Here is an 18,459-nt window from a genome sequence, read left to right on the forward strand (position 1 = left end):
CCTGCAATGTCCAATCCCACCCATCCCCTGATGTGGTCAGGCCCACCAGAGTCCTGCAATGCCCACCCATCCCCTGATGTGGTCAGGCCCACCAGAGTCCTGCAATGCCCACCCATCCCCCTGATGTGGTCAGGCCCACCAGAGTCCTGCAGGGAAACCCCAGGGCATCCCCGTGCATGGGACCAAATATGAATGTGTCCACCCAAAGCTCTTTAAAAAAAAAATCGAGGAGCAGGGACATGGTCCAGGTGTCCTGGGATGCCATAGGGGTCACTGCTCCCTCTGAACATTAAAAATCGTGTCCTGTCTAACTCATTAGAACGAATTTTTTTAAAAAGAAAATAAAATAGGTAAAAATGTACCACGTGGAACCTTGAAAGTGCACAAAATCAGGTCCAGTTAATAAAAAAAAAATCATTTGAATATTCTCTGGGCTTGGTGGTACCCACGTGGGAGGGAGCCCAGAGACTTGGGAGGCTGAGGCAGGAGGATGGCAAGTTGGAGGCCAGCCTCCGCCCCTTCGAGAGGCCCTGAGCAACGTAAGAGACCTTGTCCCTCAATTAAAAATAAAATAAAATAAAATAAAATGAGGGCTGGGGACGGGGCTGAGTCATTACGCACCCCGCGGTTCAATCCCAGGTGCCACCCCCCAAAAAAAAAATCAATATTGATGGAATCACCTAATGTCAATCAGAAGTCGTTTAAAGATTGAAGATGCAAATATGGAGCACCAGCTGTGTGCGCGACACAGTGCCATCGTGCAGGAACACACGTCACCGTCCCCTCAACACGTGTTTCTTGAAAAATGAAAGAAAAATCTCTGTGAAAAATGAGATTCAGCGAGTCTCGGGAAACACGAAGGATTCATTCTTGGCTCCTCATTCTCTGATTCTCAGTGGACACATGAGCACTGGGCAGCGGGTCGTGCAGGGAACTGGACACCAGTCCCCCTCCTCCCACCTGGGGACGGCCAGCGAGCCAAGGGGGACCCAGGTTGCTAGAAATTTCCATCCTCGACCCCAGAAAGAGGAAATCCAAGGGAAACTGAACACAGGGCACCAGGACTGCCCAGCTGACCACTGCGCACCCCGGAGGACCTCAGGGGACAGTGCCCTGGATCCGCCCTGGGCTACGGCAGCGTCACTCCCAGTCTGTCACCTGCTTGTCCATCTGGCTCCCAGGTCTTTGTCCCCAAGGAGACCCTGGGCGTGGCCAGGGAGCAGGGACCTGGCCATGATGGACTGTCCACTCTAGATGACCCTCCACCATGGCGCTCAGGGGAGAGAGCTCCGTGCAGCTCCAGGGCCTGGCCATGAGACTGACTCTCAGCAGAGTGACCTCAGGGGACTGCTCTGTGTCACGGTCCCTGGCTCAGGGGACACCAGGCCTCCTGTGACGCTGGCCCTCGGTGGCCACACTCTCTGCCATGGGCCTCCCTGTGCCCAGGAGACTCGGGGGACACGGAGAGTCTGGGGGGCGGCTTCTCCTTTCCACCATGGACCGTCCACTCCTGACCACGTCCTGGCCCTGAAGCCACCTCTGTCCCTGAGAACAGGAAGTGAGGGACACTGAGGACCCAGGTGGTCATCAGCTGATGGAAAAGCCCCGCCCAGCCCTCACCTGTCACTTGAAGGGGGACCTGGGGATCCCCACCAAAGAGGTGACCAGGAGGGACCAAGTCCATTCTGACATCGTCCCTGGGTCCATGTTCAACTGAGGACAAGAAGCCACTGCCCTGTGTCCCCACGGCTCCACAGGGACCTAAGGCAGTGGCCCTCGGGCTGCAGGTGGAGCGGGGGCATCTCAGGCCCCTGGACACGGCGTCCTGTGGACTCTGGGCCCAGAGATGGGGTGAGGGGTCAGGGGACCTTCGTTCCTGGAGACGGAAGGTCCCTGAGTGAGTGAGACCAGGGGACTGAGGACGGGGCCACGGGAGGACAGAGGGACGGGCAGCTGTGCCTAGGAGGGGTCCTGGGGGGGGAGCAGGGCACAGGGGAGGGGACCTCAGGACAATCTGCTGCAGAAACACTCGATGTCGACCTCCTCCCTCCTCCTCCTCCTCCTCCTCCTCCTCCTCCTCCTCCTCCTCCTCCTTCTCCTCCTCCTTCCCCTCCACCTCCTCCTCCTCCTCCTCCATCTCCTCCTCTCCCTCCTCCTCCTCCTCCTCCTCCTCCTCCATCCTCTCCCCCCTCCTCTCCTCCTCCTCCTCCCTCCTCCTCCTCCATCTCCTCCTCCTCCTCCTCCTCCTCCATCTCCTCCTCCTCCTTCTCCTCCTCCTCCTCCTTCTCCATCTTCTCCTTCTCCTCTCCCTCCCTCCTCCTCCATCTCCTCCTCCTCCATCTCCTCCTCCTCCTCCTCCTCCTCCATCTCCTCCTCCTCCATCTCCTCCTCCTCCTCCTCCCATCCTCCTTCTCCTCCTCCTCCTCCTTCTCCTCCTCCATCTCCTCCTCCTCCTTCTCCATCTCCTCCTCCTCCCTCCTCCTCCATCTCCTCCTCCTCCTCCTCCTCATCCTCCTCTCCTCCCTCCTCCATCTCCTCCTCCTCTCCCCCTCCTCCTCCATCTCCTCCTCCTCCTCCTCCTCCTCCATCTCCTCCTCCTCCCCTCCTCCTCCTCCATCTCCTTCCTCCTCCTCCTCCTCCTCCTCCTCCTCCATCTCCTCCTCCTCCTCCTCCTCCATCTCCTCCTCCTCCTCCTCCTCCCTCTCCTTTCCTCCATCTCCTCCTCCTCCTCCTCCTCCATCTCCTCCTCCTCCCTCTCCTCCTCCTCCTCCTCCATCTCCTCCTCCTCCTCCTCCATCTCTTCCTCCTCCTCCTCCTCCTCCATGTCCTCTTCCTCCTCCTCCTCCATCTCCTCCTCCTTCCTCCCTCCTTCTCCTTCTCCTCCTCCTCCATCACCTCCTCCTCCTCCTCCTCCTCCATCTCCTCCTCCTCCTCCTCCATCTCCTCCTCCTCCTCCTCCTCCATCTCCTCCTCCTCCTCCATCTCCTCCTCCTCCTCTACCTCCTCCTCCTCATCCACCTCCTCCTCTCCACCTCCTCCTCCACCTCCTCCTCCACCTCCTCCTCCACCTCCATCTCCTCCTCCACCTCCACCTCCACCTCCATCTCCATCTCCATCTCCACCTCCATCTCCACCTCCTCCTCCATCTCCACCTCCACCTCCTCCTCCATCTCCACCTCCATCTCCTCCTCCATCTCCATCTCCTCCTCCATCTCCTCCTCCATCTCCATCTCCACCTCCATCTCCTCCTCCACCTCTACCACTTCTCCTTCTCCAATGTCCATGTAGACCTCGCACCAGACCTTGGCCTTCCTCAGCTGCATGTCCACCCTCTGCTCTTCTCTGGAGCTTTTCCTGGCCTCTGCACCCAGCCTCCCTTCCTGAGAGGACCCTGGGACTGTGGCCTCCTGTGTCTTAGCAGGATGCAGGAATCCAGTTCCCAGGTGTCTCAGCTGTCAGCAGTGACCAGGGGTGTGAGAGGGACCCCACCATCCTGTGCATCCCATGGCTCCCCCTGTGTCTGGAGGTCACCGAACATCTCTGTGCTTTGCTTCTCGTCCGTCATGCCATTGTCCCCTCTTCTTTTCCCCCTGCCTTCCTCTCAGCCCTGAGTGGTCAGTCCGGGCTGTCCCTGGGATGGGCATGGATTAGGAGACTCTGGGTCCAAGCTCAGGGACAGCCGCCGACAGGGAATGTTCCTGGGAATCGTTGGGGACGCCCAGCCAGCCTGGGGCCGAGCCATGGCCACAGCCCCACAGCTGGACAGCGGCCTGGCCTCCTGGGAAGCCCATTTCCCTCTTTTCCCGGGTCTCAGACCACAGAAGGAGCTGGTCACCCCTTCCCCAACCCTGACCCCCGAGGCTCACTGTGTCCCCCACCTCCACGGGGACGGCGTCTCCACCGTGATCCACCCACCGAGGACCATCCGTGTCTGCCATGGTGGCCCTCCTGCCCAGCCTCGCCTGACCCTGAGCGGCCAACGTGACTCTGACCCGCTCTGGCAGTGGGGACCGCCCTGGGGGCCCAGTGGACGTCCGGCCATTGAGTGGAAGGGAACTGGCTGAGAGGGGCCCTGGGCGAGGGCCATGCAGTGAGGGGACCCTCCATGGACCCCCGGCTGGGCAGCCTCCCCAGGACCATCTGGGGGGACCCTGGGGGTGATGGACATCAGTGGTCAGCGTCAGTGGTCAGCGTCAGCCAGGAGGTGCTCATCACGAAGACCAGGTGACCAGGACCCGGGGAGACCACCGGGGACAGCTCTTGGGGTGGTGGCATCTCCACGTGGTGGTCAGGGTCAGCCAGGGGCAGGCACCATGGACACTAAGGAGTCCCCTGGGTCCAGGCTGGGCGGCCCTCGGGCTGGACTCTTGGGAGGGCACCTTCTGGGAGCCCCGAGGTGGGCACCGTGGGACCCAGGGAGGCCACTGTGGTCCAGCTGGGCAGCCCAGGGACCCTCTGTTGGGACCCTGCGAAGTCCAGCTGCAGAATTGGGAGGGACCTGTCCTCGGGGTCCCGGAGACCAGCACGTGAGGCCAGTGGGCAGTGCCCTGGGCGCGGCTCTCCCTACGGCTCTGGTCCTGTCCCCCAGCCCCAGGGCACGGAGCCCGCCTGTCCCTGGGTCCTGAGAGGCAGGTGACGTCCCCCGGGTCCCTCTCCTCCAAAGATTGTCCCCAGTCCTTCAGCTCAGTGTGGCCAGGGCTACTGGACAGGTGACAGCGTGTCCCTGCAGCCTGGTGGGTGGTGGGAGCTGTCCCATGGCGCCTGGCCGTGCCCCTGAGCACAAGGTGCCTGTGGGTGTCCCCGGGGTGACAGTGACAACCAGGGATGGCGCCTGCCCCATCCTGAAATGAGGAACCGGAGGGGGGGACGGGAGGGACCCAGCGAGAAAAGGGAAGCCCTGGGCCAGGACGTGAGTCGGCGGGTGACGTCGTGTGCTCACAGGCTGCAGAGGGAGGTGGCACTTCAAGATGGCGGCCTGAGGCTGGAGCCGGGACCCACAAGTAAGGACGGAGGCCGGGAGGCAGGGAGGCCGGGAGGCAGGGAGGAGGCCGGGAGGTCAGGGTGGCGGGTCGGGTCGGTCCCTTGGCTCCGTGGACGTGCCAGTTGCCAAGTCCCTCTGTGCATTTTGTGGCTTCGGTGGCTCTGGCTGCGGGTCAGCGTGGAGCTGAGGGTGGGCGATGGGGACGGCAGGTTTAGGGACGTGGACGGCCGGGAGAGACCGGGAGGAGTGCCACCGTCGCCTGGGCTCTGCACTCTGAGGTCTGCCTCAGATGAGGAGATGGAACCCGGTGGCGCTGGGAGGTGTCATCTGGGGATACTGACGTGTCTGTCCAGTCAGCTGCCCAAGGCCAGCCTCAGGTGGTCACCTGCAGACCCCGGGAGCCCAGGTCCTAGGGAGCTGTGCTGGGTCTTGTCATCTGCTGTGATCCAGGGACCTCATCTGCTCTTGACCCAGGGCCACAAGGAGGGACCGTGGAGGGACAGCTGTTGGCAGCTCTTCTGTGACTGTGACAACGTGCCCGAGACGGGGCTGCTTCCCAGGGCAGAGAGGTTCAGCCGGGTCCGGGCTGGCCGGCTCCTCCTGGCACGGGCTTCCTTCTCCGTCCCGCTGTGCTGGACGGGGCAGTTGGTGGGCAGCAGGACCCCAGTGGGCAGAGGTGCATGCAGAAATGTCCCAATAGAAGACATTTATGGTCCTGTGTCCTAAGAAACTCTTGCAGCTACAGCTGCGACGGTTTCGTGGAACCCGATGCCATCCCCGGAGACTGAGATCCCCAGGATGGAACCGTCCCGTCCACTCAGGGTCACCTGCCTCCTACATTCCAGGACAGGGACCGAAGGGGACACACCATGCCCAGGCCACAGCCAGAGTGCCGCCGGAGGCCGAACATCCTCCGATTTCCATCCTTCAAGGTCGCACCAGAAAATCCCCAGAGACTGGGGAAAAGCGGTTTCGAGGTCTCCACGGCCCGGGAGGGACCAGGGCGTTAAAGAACAATCGGGGCAAAACGGGGACCCGCGAGATAAGGCCACCCAGCCACCCGGGGGAGGACGGCCCCGCACAGAGAGGGTCCAGGGCTCCGTGGCCCCCAGCTTATGGCCTCCGCGGGGGGTCTTCAAGGTCAAGTTCCAGCCGGTTCCTGGTCTTTCTCGTCAAAGAGGAAGGGGAAGCTCCGTGAAAGGGAAGCAGAACGGGGAAACCCTGCGGCGGTGACAAAGTTCCGCCATGTGTCAACGGCTTCTCAGAAGGCGCCCGGCTCCCGGCACCGCTTAGGCTCCAACCCTGGGGCCATGGCCTCCCCTGCCGCCCAGCTCGGGGGGGATGGCTGGCCAGTCGCCTGCGTCCAGGAGATGGGTTAAGAGAAAACGCAGCAGAAGTTCTGCCGATGTGTCACCCAGGTGTCCCTGGGACACCCTGGAGGGAAAGCAGCCCGTGTCCAGAGGGACAGAGCCCGGCCATGGACCACCGGGCCTCCCCAGGGAAGGAGGAGGCCCCATTAGGAGGCCGGGACGGGGATCTCGGCTGAGCAAGGCTGAGCTCTGCCGGGGGACCTCAGTCAGCCCTTGTCCTGGACGGTGTCCCCAGCTGGGGTGGACACGGCCACCTCCAGAGACGGGTGAATCTGCCGAGGTCCAGGGAGAAGGGGTTTCGGGGTGTGGAGCAGGGCGCTGAGCCTCTCCCCTGGGGAGGACGGGGTGGACGGGACGAGAGGGATGACGTCCCGGGGAGCGCTGGGGGGACAGGTGAGCTGCAGGTGGCGAGGGGTGGCGGGATGTGACGGGCTGGACGCTGGGCAGGTCCCGGGTGAGTGTCCAGGGGTGAGGACAGATGGGCCTGGACGCTGAGGGTCAGCTGGGCTGCAGGGAGGGTCTGCTGAGGGAGGGGACCCGGGTGGTGGCTCCTGGGAGCTGGGAGGTCCCCCCGGTGCATGCAGATGACCAGGTGGACAGCAAGGGGTGTCCCCCAGGGCAGAAGCACCCAGAGGAGCTCCCCAGCTGCAGGGTCCAGGTGGTCAGCGGAAGGTGGGACCTACAGGTGACCAAGGGCTTTGACGAGGGATGAGGACCCGTGTCCCCAGGGTGAATGTCGAGAAGGACAATCCTGAGCCCCGATGTCCAGCCCCAGGGTGTCTGGGAGGGAGAAGCTGCCCGTGAGCCGGGACGGGAGCTGGACACTGGGGTCAGCAGGGGGAGGGGCAGCCGAGCAGGGTGACGTGGAGGGAGGAGGGAGGGACAGAGCTCCCGGCCCCCGAGTCCAAGGGCGTCCAGCAGCTGCACCCTGACCCAGGCCAGCCTCTGGCCGCCCGGTCCACCTTGCAGTCTGCCCACGAGCCGCCCTGCCACCGGCTGCTCTCCCTCTGCCGTGAGCGTGTGTGCGGCTGACAGTCCGGTCCCCGGGGCCACCCGCTGGTTCCCCTTTTCTCTTTCGGTTACTCTTTTCTCTATGACGAAACTCAAAAAAAAAAATGAGGGTCACAGGCGTCGGCCGGGCTGTGGGTGCAGGGCTGGGCGCAGAGGGGTCAGGCTGGACAGCGGCTCCTGCTGACCCCGGGGGCCCCTCTGCATGGGGGAGGGGCAGGGCCTGAGGTCCGGCCACCCTGGGGGCTGACGCTTTCCCGTGGTTTGTGCCCCGGGTGCTGGGCCACCGAGCCTCGTCCCCAGCCCCTTTTTATGTCTTTATTTATTCGAATTTTGAGACAGAGTCTTGCTGAGTTGCTGAGGCTGGCCTCCCATTTGCAAGCCATCCTGCCTCAGCCTCCTGAGTCCCCGGGATTACAGGTGCGCGTCACCGTGCCCAGTGGCACCCGTAGTTTTTTATTTAATATTTTATTTGAAAACGGAGTAATTTCATATGTTTTCTCTCTGAAAATGAGCCAAGTCTTCTCTCTGGATTATTTTGTGAAATAAAATTAAATTTTTTTTGGTACCAGAGATGGACCTCCTGGACACGGACCCCTGAGCCCCGTCCCCAGCCCTATTTGGCATTTTATTTTAGGGACAGGGTCTCCCTGAGCTGCTTAGGGCCTCCCTTTGGCTGAGGCTGGCTTTGAACTCGCCATCCTCCTGCCTCGGCCTCCCCGAGCCCAGAATACAGATATATTGATCGATGACGTCCCCCGTTTGGATGCCCGTAGGATTTCTTTCACTTTGGTCTTGTGCAAAGGGGAAAATCATTTAAAACCTGAAAAAATCTAAAGAAAAAGAGAATTTTTTTTTAAAAAAATCAAGATTCTGGCTCTCATTTCTGGTTCAACTCCAAAGTCCACTGTGAAGGGCGGGAAAAGCCATGAGAATCCCCCGCAGGAGAGTCGGAGTCCGTGTCCATGGGGCTCCCAGGTCCTCCTGGACGTGCAGCCACCGGCCACACCAGGGCGGCGGAGGGATACCAAGGACAGTCAGTCGGCGACAGGAGCCCCACCCATTGAGTGCGGCCCGACCTTTGTTGTTTCTGCTTCCTGGAAAGAGGATGCTGAGGAAAGGAGAAGCCACCCACCCGGGAGGACACAGAGTAATGTCCCCAGAGATTTCCATGTCCCGACCCTACGTGGGCAGGGATGAGGGTCCCACACACCGTCTGCGCGATTCAGCCATGACCTGAATTTTCGCTCTTTCTGTTGCTGTGACAAACAACCCGAGGAAAATCAATTTAGCACTAAAAAAAAAAAAAAAAAAAATCAAAGTGCAGCACGTTTCTTCACCCTGCGGCTATGTCTCCCCAGTGCCCTGCGCTCCCTCGGGCGGCCCTGAGAGCCTGCTGGTGGCCATCTGCGTCCTTGTCCTCTCTGGGTCGCCTGGACAGTCCTCCCTCCTGACCCAGGAGCTGACGGGTGAGTGTGGGGACGTGACTGTCCCCTTTTCCTTGGCTCCCGTTTAGGCGTCTGGGGACGCAGCCACAGCCGGTGTCGGTTGCTTCATCTGTCCCCTACCAGCCTTGGTGACCTGGTGACCCCTAGCTGCAGTCCAGTTGCGCGGGTGCTGCAGGGTTTGGAAAGACGGACGGGGAGGACGTCTCCACCTCTGGCCAGTAGGTGGGGCTGGTGGCCTTTGGATCCTCCCCTTCCAGACCCGGCTGCAAAAGGAGGTGGACACCTGGACCCGGCTGCAAAAGGAGGGGTCAGTGACCCGCTGGGTGGACACCTACCCCTTGGTCTCACGTCCTCTGAGGTCACTTTATCATGAGGCCGAGTCCCCACTTCCGCACCTGAGTGGCTTTTGCAGAACCCGAGGGTGAGGGGGGTCTGTCCAGCTGCGCCTGGGCAACAGGACACACATCCCGGCAGGGTCAAGGAACAGGAGGCCACCGAGCCCTGCCTGTCCACCCGCGAGACTTAGGAGATGCCCCAGAGCCCGAGGGAGCAAACCAGGCACAGATTGGGCCAACTGAGTGAGGGGTGGGGTGGCCAGTGGCCAGTGGCCAGCACTGACAGGACCCCCACCTGCAGTGACCAGCCCAGGATCCAGCTGGCGCCTGGTCAGTCCTGCGGGGACCCCGTGGCCGGGTGGTGCCTGTCCGTGACTATGACAGAGGACCTGAGCGCGGGGCCTCATGGGGAACAGAAGGTGGACAGAGCCGTGGGCTCCGGAGGCCGAGAGATGAAGCGTCCAGGGAGAGGGGACGCCTGAGGACACGGCAGGTCCAGGCCTGGGGGACCAGCCCGGCAGTGGTCACCTGGCAGACGCCAGAGTGTGTGGGCAGGGCAGGGGGACGTGGGGCAAGGTCACTGAGTTGTGGGCATCCCCGCAGATGCGCCGTCGCCGTCGCCCACCCCCAGCCTCGCCCTGGAGTTCGACCCGAGGACGATGACGCTCCGCTGGACCTGCCAGGAAAACGCCACCCGCGCCACGTGCCGCCTGGGTCACAGGGAAATGGGGGACATTAAAGTTAATGTGAGGAGGCCACCAGGGGCTGGGGGGGTGGTTAGGGCGCCCCTGCAGGTGGGAGGTGGTTAGGGCGCTCCCTGCAGGTGGGAGGTGGTTAGGGCGTCCCCTGCAGGTGGGAGGTGGTTAGGGGGCCCCCTGCAGGTGGGAGGTGGTCAGGGGCGCCCCCTGCAGGTGGGAGGTGGTTAGGGGCATCTCCTGCAGGTGGGAGGTGGTTAGGGCGCCCCCTGCAGGTGGGTGTGGTTAGGGGCGCCCCCTGCAGGTGGGTAGTGGTTAGGGGCATCTCCTGCAGGTGGGAGGTGGTTAGGGGGCCCCCTGCAGGTGGGTGTGGTTAGCAGCGCCCCCTGCAGGTGGGTGGTGGTTAGGGGCATCTCCTGCAGGTGGGAGGTGGTTAGGGGCATCTCCTGCAGGTGGGAGGTGGTTAGGGCGCCCCCTGCAGGTGGGAGGTGGTCAGGGGCATCTCCTGCAGGTGGGAGGTGGTTAGGGGCATCTCCTGCAGGTGGGAGGTGGTTAGGGCGCCCCCTGCAGGTGGGAGGTGGTCAGGGGCGCCCCCTGCAGGTGGGAGGTGGTCAGGGGCATCTCCTGCAGGTGGGAGGTGGTTATGGCGTCCCCTGCAGGTGGGAGGTGGTTAGGGCGCTCCCTGCAGGTGGGAGGTGGTTAGGGCGTCCCCTGCAGGTGGGAGGTGGTTAGGGGGCCCCCTGCAGGTGGGAGGTGGTCAGGGGCGCCCCCTGCAGGTGGGAGGTGGTTAGGGGCATCTCCTGCAGGTGGGAGGTGGTTAGGGTGCCCCCTGCAGGTGGGTGTGGTTAGGGGCGCCCCCTGCAGGTGGGTAGTGGTTAGGGGCATCTCCTGCAGGTGGGAGGTGGTTAGGGGGCCCCCTGCAGGTGGGTGTGGTTAGCAGCGCCCCCTGCAGGTGGGTGGTGGTTAGGGGCATCTCCTGCTGGTGGGAGGTGGTTAGGGGCATCTCCTGCAGGTGGGAGGTGGTTAGGGCGCCCCCTGCAGGTGGGTGTGGTTAGCAGCGCCCCCTGCAGGTGGGTGGTGGTTAGGGGCATCTCCTGCAGGTGGGAGGTGGTTAGGGGCATCTCCTGCAGGTGGGTGGTGGTTAGGGGGCCCCCTGCAGGTGGGAGGTGGTTAGGGCGCCCCCTGCAGGTGGATGGTGTTTAGAGGCGCCCCCCTACAGCCCAGAACCCTGGCTTCTTGGTGGACCTAATCCTGAGCAAGGAACCAGGGGTCACCTTTTCAGGGAAGACCAAGCGGCCCTCCTGTCCAGGTTCCCCAGGAGGAGGCAGACGGGCGTCCCAGGTGCAGGGAGGGACACACCCCAGGGACGCCCCACGACAGGGGACTTGGGTTGCCGTCTCTGATTAGGCCGAGGCCGAGTCCTGCCAGTGCACCTTTACCAGGGTCCCCCTGCACGGAGGCGCCACGCTGAAGGTCAGCACCACCGTGGACGGGGCCCCGGTGCAGGAGGAGCTGCCCTTCACCAACCCAGGTGGGCAGACCGCGTGGGGTCCCCCCTGTCCCCCATGCCGCCACCCTGGGGAGAAAATGACGCCGAGCCCCTCTTCCCAGGTGCAGAGGGCACCGCCGCCCGGAACTTCTCGTGCGCCATCTACAACGCGGCCTTCATGAACTGCACCTGGGCGCCGGGCCCTGCGGCCCCCAGCGACGTCCAGTATTTTCTGTACCTGCGACAGTTGAAGTAAGCACGGATGTCGTCGGCGGGATCGTGGCCGGACGCCAGGAGGGCAGGAAAAAAAATGCCAATTTCTTTTTTCTTTCTTTCTTTTCTTTCTTGAGAGCTAACAGTGAAAGTGATGAAACCGAATGTCCCCATTACGTACAAGACTCGGGGACCCACAGGGGCTGCCACCTGCGAGACATCTCCAAGTTGAAGTACAGAACTTTCTTCCTGGTGAACGGGACCAGCCGGGGGACGGAGATCCGGTTCTTTGATTTGATTCTGTCGACAAGGGAGATGGGTGAGGGCAGAGCCTGGGGTGGGTTTGGCCGTGGCGGGGGCTAGAGGTCTAGAGAAATATGGAAACAAAGTTGTCACCAGATTGGGATCCCTTTCTCTGCCAGAAGAGGGCCTCCACAGAGCCCTTGGGGCTCTTGAGTTGATGTGTCTAGAAAGGAACTGAGGCTACTTGGATCCAGGATAGGGAGGGAGAGATTGTTCTCACGTTCATCCTTGAGGGTCATCCAAGCCTGACTTTTTTTTCCCCCCAGATTTTGTATAGGTGAATTAGAGTGGCACCTATAGGTGGGATTAACTGCTACGTATTCATACACGCACACGACACAATGACAAAATTTGGCCAGTGTCCCTCCCGGGCACTTGCTCGACCCTCTCCTCCCCCCCACTATGGACGTCCCTTTGATTTGAAGGAGATTCCTTCTTTCGAACCCAATTGGGAAATGCCCGTCAGGTTCACAGGAACACTTGCTCCCTGTTCATATCTGAAAAATAGGCTCAGATGCCACCAAAGGCCACCACATGCCTCCTTCTCTAACCATGGGGGAGACTGGGCACCTTCCCACAGATGCCAAGTGGTCATCTGTCTACCTTAAACCTCACCCCGACCCTCACTCCAATCCTAACCCTAACTTTATGCCCGAACCCCAACCCTGACCCTGACCCTGACCCCCGCAGCCACCTTACTGGCCCCTGGGGATGAGCTCGGAGCCCCCGGGGGTCCTCAGGACCATCCCCCGGAGCTCCAGGTGTTGACCATCGGTGGTGGGCAGGTGGCGCTCGGCCTCCCCTCCCTGGTGGGGAGGTGACAGGGGCACAGCTCACTCAGCTACCGAGGTGCCCGACTGTCCCTCACAGAGCAGATCAGTCCCCCGGACAACATCAGCGTCCAGTGCAACACGTCTCACTGTGTCCTCCAGTGGAACCAGCCCAGGACCAAGACGTACCTGACCTACCTGGACTTCCAGTATCAGCTGGGCATCCGGACACAGGTCAGCGCCCACGGGGACAGGTCATGGGCGGGGACCCTGACCCTAGGAACTGCAGGAGGTCCAGCAGGGGCTATGGACAGGGGCATCGTGCGTGGACCAGCAGCCGAGGGGGGCGCCGGGTAGCCAGGTGTGGGGACAGTGACAACCGTGGGAGTGGGGAAGACGTGGAGAGGCAGAGCAAGATCAGAATGGCCAAGACCTGTGGTCCCCCCGAGTCCACCCAGATACGAGGTGGACAGTCAGCCCTCTGGGAAAGCCCTTGAAAGTGTCCAACCGTCCACCCTCCTCTGTCCTAGAACACGGAAAGAGCCGGCGGTGACAATTCAGTGGTGAGTTGGACGTCCGCTGTCGTCGGCCAACTGGACCCTTCCTGAGAGCCAGCGTCACCAGCGGTGGCCAGGATGGGTGGGATTCTGTGCCCAGATGTGTGCACAGAGCCCTCGAGTCCCCCGAGGGGACAGCACTCCCTGTAGCTCCCTCCAAAACACCTGGAAAGGTAGATCCCTCAAGTCCTTCTGTGCGGTATTTCCCAATCCTCAGCACCACTGTGACCCCGGAGTCCTCTTCGGTGGTACAAACGTCCACCGCTGTCTCTGGGCTAGCTCCTTTGAGTCACTTCCCTGTCCATATGTAGAGGAAGGGAGTCCATCTAGCGGTCATTATTTGGTGGGTGGGGGGGACCAATAATGGGTTGAATCTGCCCAAAAGGGACCCACAGATTCGGAGCACTTTATTTCTCAATATGCTCCTCACGTGGGGGCGCCGGGGTCTGGAATCCGGAGCGGAGTCCCCCCTCCTCCTGCAGTGTCCACGGCTGATGGACAGAGTGCGCTTGGAACCCCCCGTTCTTTCCACGAGGCCGACGGCCCCAGCTCTAACTCTGTGCCCTCTCCAAAGATCAACGTCTCTGGGGAAGTGCACAACCTGTACCACCTGCCCAGCCCGGAGCCCAGAGGCCCACACAGCCTGAGGATCAGAGCCGCGGACTCCCGCGGGGGACCCTGGGGTCACTGGAGCCACCCCGTGGAGTTTGGTAAGCCCCGAGGGCAGGGCGCACGGCCAGGGCGCAGGGTCAGGGCGCGCTGTGTGCACGGGAGACCCCCGGGTGACCTCTGCCTGCTCCTAGGAGGTCCCTGGACCTGGCACAGACTCAGGGTGTCCAGTCACAGCAGAGGCCGGGCTCCCTCCGCGACCCAAGAGGGCACTACTTAAGCCCCTCCTGCAGCCCAAGCCCTGCACCCGCCAGGATGCATCCGCGGGTCCCCCTCGGGCAGGTCACTCAGTCACCGCTGCGGGTCCCCAGGCAGGGGGAAGGGTCTTGGGACTCGAGGAGCGAATGGGTGGCATGCGCGAGGCCGTGGGTCCTCTGTCCAGGGCTGCGACATAAAACAGAAAAACAATCAGCCGGACGCAGAGGCCCACGCCTGGCATCCCAGTGGCTCGGGAGGCTGAGGCTGGAGGATTGCGAGTCGGAGGCCAGACTCCGTAACTGAGTGAGGCCCTGAGCAACTTGGCAAGACCCTGTCCCTAAATAAAACAGACAGACAGGGAGGGGACAGGGCTCAGGGGATAAGGGTGCCGGGGCTCCATTGCTGGTTAGAAAGAAAAAAAGTCTGACCACCCGCCTCCAGATGTTGTCAAATATTAAAACATGTCACAGGGACCTCTGTACCGCACTGGCCCCCGTGGGTCCCAGCCTCAGCATAATGACAATAATCACTACTACTAATAATAATCAATAGTAATAATAATAATCAATACTACTACTAATAATCAATAGTAATAATAATCAATAGTGATAATAATAATCATTTAACGTGAATTATAATCAATAATCAATAATAATAATGATCATATGAATAACCCACAATAATGTCATTCTATTATATGAATGATAATGAACTATAATGATTAATGATTATTATATTATAGGAATTATCCACAATGATTAATAATTATTACAATTATATGAATAATAATCAACAATCATTAATAAGTATCATTATATTATACGTATGGTCATCAGCAACGATGATTAATGATCATCATTATACTATACGAATAGTCAACAGTAATCAATAATAATTATTATGTTGTATGAAAATAATCAACAATGATTAATAATACTTATTATGTTATATGAATGATAATCAATGAGAACGAATAATGATTATTATGTTATATGAGTAATCAACAATAATTAATAATAATCATTATATCAATGATAATCCACAATAATCATCAATAACTATTCTATTGTGTGAATAATAATCCATAATAATTGATAATTATCATTATACTATAGAAATGACAATTAACAAGAATGGTTAACAATAATCATAATTATATGAATGATAATCAACAATAATAATTAATAACAATTATTATTATATGAATAATAATCAACAATAATAATTATTAGTATACGAATAGCAATCAACAGCAATAATTATTATTAGTATATGAATGTAATCAACTATAATAATTAATGAAAATGATAATTATTATATGAATAATGATCAACAATAATGATAATCATACTATATGAATAATCAACAATATTAATAATAATCATTATGTCACATGAATAATAATCAACAATAATAATCAATAAAACTATTCTATTATATGAATAATAATAATCAATAATCATTATACTACATGAATAATAATCAACAACAATAATGAATAATAATTACTATATGAATGATCAACAATAATAATTGTCATATATGAATAATGATCCACAGTACTAATTAGTAGTAATTATATCATATGAATAATGATCCACAGTACTAATTAGTAATTACCATATATGAATAATGATCAGTACTAATTAATGATCATTATATCATATGAATAATAATCAGCAATAATCAATAATTATCTATATCATATGAATAATCCACAGTACTAATTAGTAATCATCATATCATATGAATAATAATCAACAGTACTAATTAGTAGTAATTATAAATGAATAATGATCCACGGTACTAATTACTAATTATCATATATGAATAATAATCAGCACTAATTAATGATCATTATGTCATATGAATAATAATCAGCAATAATCAATAATTATCTATATCATATGAATAATAATCCACAGTACTAATCAGTAATCATCATATCATATGAATAATAATCAACGGTACTAATTAGTAGTAATTATATCATATATGAATAATGATCCACGGTACTAATTACTAATTATCATATGTGAATAATAATCAGTACTAATTAATGATCATTATATCATATGAATAATGATCCACAGTACTAATTAGTAATCATCATATCATATGAATAATAATCAGTACTAATTAATAATCATGACATCATATGAATAATAATAATCAACGGTACTAATTAATAATAATCATATCATATGAATAATAATCAACCGTGCTAATCAATATTAATTATCATATGAATAATAATCAGTACTAATTAATAATCATGACATCATATGAATAATCATCAACGACACTAATTAGTGATTATCATATCACGTGAATAATGGTCAGCAGCACTGGTCGTGGTCACCGTCCCCTACGTGGACATACCCTCACGAGGACACGTTGGGACTCACCTTGTGCACAGGGGTCCACTTACCCACCTGCTCGGGTCCCGGTCACCTCGCTGGACGGTCCCCCTGGTGGCCGGGCTCCGGGAGGAAGGTCCGGCTACGCAGACCCCGGGCCACCTGGGGCCAGGTGGGGACCTCTGTCCTGGGTCCCCTCCCGCCCTGGGTGGCCAGCCAGACCCGAGGGCGCCTCTGGGCACCGCCGTGACGGACAGCCGGGCCGTGTCCCCGCAGGCTCCGGGGGACAGGAGGGCGGCCTCGTGCACGTCTACCTGCTTGTGGTCCTGGGGACCCTCGTCTGCGCCCTGGTCCTCTGCTTCCTGTTGCACAGGTAACCGCTGAGGGGCAGGGGACCCGGGAGGGCAGGGACGGCTCAGAGCTGGCCTGTCCTCGGAGGGGACAGAGCCGGGTGCCAGGGAGTCTCCTAACTGGACGTGGGGGATGGGAGGAGGACAGGGCGCTGGAAACCACGTGACCAGAGAATGGGCACAGACGGGCGCTGCAGAGGGGCCCGGGGCCTGGGCAGGGGACCCCGCGGAGGGGCTGGGGCCTGGGCAGGGGACCTCGCAGACGCTGATTGGCAGCTTGGGCTCCGCCTCCTTTGGCCTCAAAACTCCAATTGGGGCCTCCCGCACCCCAGACCTCCGGAGCTCAGGCCCCTCCCTGCAGTCGGGTCCACCCGGGGTGGACATGGTCATCTGGGGGAGCGTCACAGGTGAGGTCTCAGGACCCACCAGGGTCTCAGGCGCTTCCCAGACGCCCCTGAAGGAAGCAGAAAGGAGCAGAACCAGGAGCGGTGGGATGCAGGCACGGTGCGCTCCAGGCGCCCGGGCTGGTGGCCGGTCACTCCAGTCTCTGCCTCCGTCTGCACGTGGCTTCTCCTCTGGTCTGTGTGACACTGTGTACCTCTGTGACCCCGTGGTCCTGGTCTCCTCCACTCTGTCCCCCTGTGGTTCCTGCTCTGGAGAGGTGGACCGAGGAGCCAGCAACAGGCGTCCTGAGGGCCCGTGGGGAAAGCGGTGTGTCCCCGTCACCTCTCCGCCTTCCTCTCTGTGTCCCCAGGTTCCACGGGCTGCGCAGACTCTTCCCCCCGATCCCTCAGGTCAAAGACAAAGTGGCCCCAAACGATCCAGTGGACCACCAGGTGCCTGCGAGGGGCAGAGGGTCCCCCCGGGAGGGAACGCAGGGGGACAGGTAGCCCGGGACGCTCTGTCCCCTCCCAGGGGGCCACGGGGATGGCACGGAGGTGGATTCTGTGTCTATGCAGTGGATCGGGGAAATGGGAGCAGGAGAGGGAGACGGGGACAGAGACACAGAGGGACAGGGAGGATCAGCCCACCTCTGATCCAAGCCGCTTCTGGCCCCCGGGCCTTTGCACGTGCCGTTGGGTCCACTGGGTTGCCTCATTCGTATGCTCGTCCCTCGGTGGCCCTCAAGTGTCCACCACGAGGTCCTACTGAAGCATCCCAGAGCCTCATCAGAGGATAAACTGTCCCTCCCCTGGGGCTCGTGGACATCGGACGCTGACCGCCCCGCTTCTTTACCTCAGATGGACTGGGCAGCCGTGGCCGCAGCGGCCGGCAAAGACGATCTGGAAGACGTCGTGACGGTGCAAGAAGTGAACTGAGCCGCAGGTGGGCACGGAGGGACGCGTCCACCCCCCAGGAGATGTCCGGAAGTGCTCCCTCCCGTCCTCCGTCGCCCGCGTACTGACCCTCGCTCGAGAAATTTTCTATTTTTTTACTTTTTTTTTTTTTTTGGAAGAAAAAGATATTTTTCTGATATTTTGCAAAAAATGTCCGACGAGTCCATCATTCGGTCCCCTCGGGAGTGACCACAGGGGGGCGCTATCGGCTTCCTCCGGGAGCACCTGACCCCTCCTCCAAGTCCCCAGGAGAGGGACCTCGCTGCGGGTGGCCCTGGGGCTGGGGCCTCCATCTCTGCAAGGTGGACCGGGCGGCCAGAGGCTGGCCTGGTCAGGGTGCAGCTGCTGGACGCCCTGGGACTCGGGGGCCGGGAGC

General features: G+C 58.4%; 1 protein-coding gene across 1 annotated transcript; it reads left to right on the forward strand.

The window, feature by feature from the left end:
* The first annotated feature begins 4,961 nt into the window (after positions 1-4,961).
* Positions 4,962-18,133, forward strand: LOC113177786 (colony stimulating factor 2 receptor subunit alpha). Its single transcript, XM_077793940.1, has 12 exons — positions 4,962-5,000; positions 8,721-8,828; positions 9,746-9,888; positions 11,245-11,368; positions 11,449-11,578; positions 11,677-11,858; positions 12,713-12,846; positions 13,143-13,175; positions 13,744-13,879; positions 16,673-16,769; positions 17,501-17,582; positions 17,988-18,133. Coding segments are annotated over exons 1-12 (1,248 nt in total). The 5' UTR covers positions 4,962-4,999; the 3' UTR covers positions 18,066-18,133.
* Positions 18,134-18,459: the final 326 nt, after the last annotated feature.

The sequence above is a fragment of the Urocitellus parryii genome, chromosome X (assembly GCF_045843805.1).
Source record: "Urocitellus parryii isolate mUroPar1 chromosome X, mUroPar1.hap1, whole genome shotgun sequence".
NCBI lineage: Eukaryota > Metazoa > Chordata > Mammalia > Rodentia > Sciuridae > Urocitellus > Urocitellus parryii.

What these genes read in the sequence shown, in the direction of transcription:
- LOC113177786 (XM_077793940.1), top strand. An exon ending in CCTGACCCAGGAGCTGACGG is followed by an intron (nt 8,829 to 9,745) that starts GTGAGTGTGGGG and finishes GCATCCCCGCAG; the next exon opens with ATGCGCCGTCGCCGTCGCCC. An exon ending in AGCTGGGCATCCGGACACAG is followed by an intron (nt 12,847 to 13,142) that starts GTCAGCGCCCAC and finishes CCTCTGTCCTAG; the next exon opens with AACACGGAAAGAGCCGGCGG.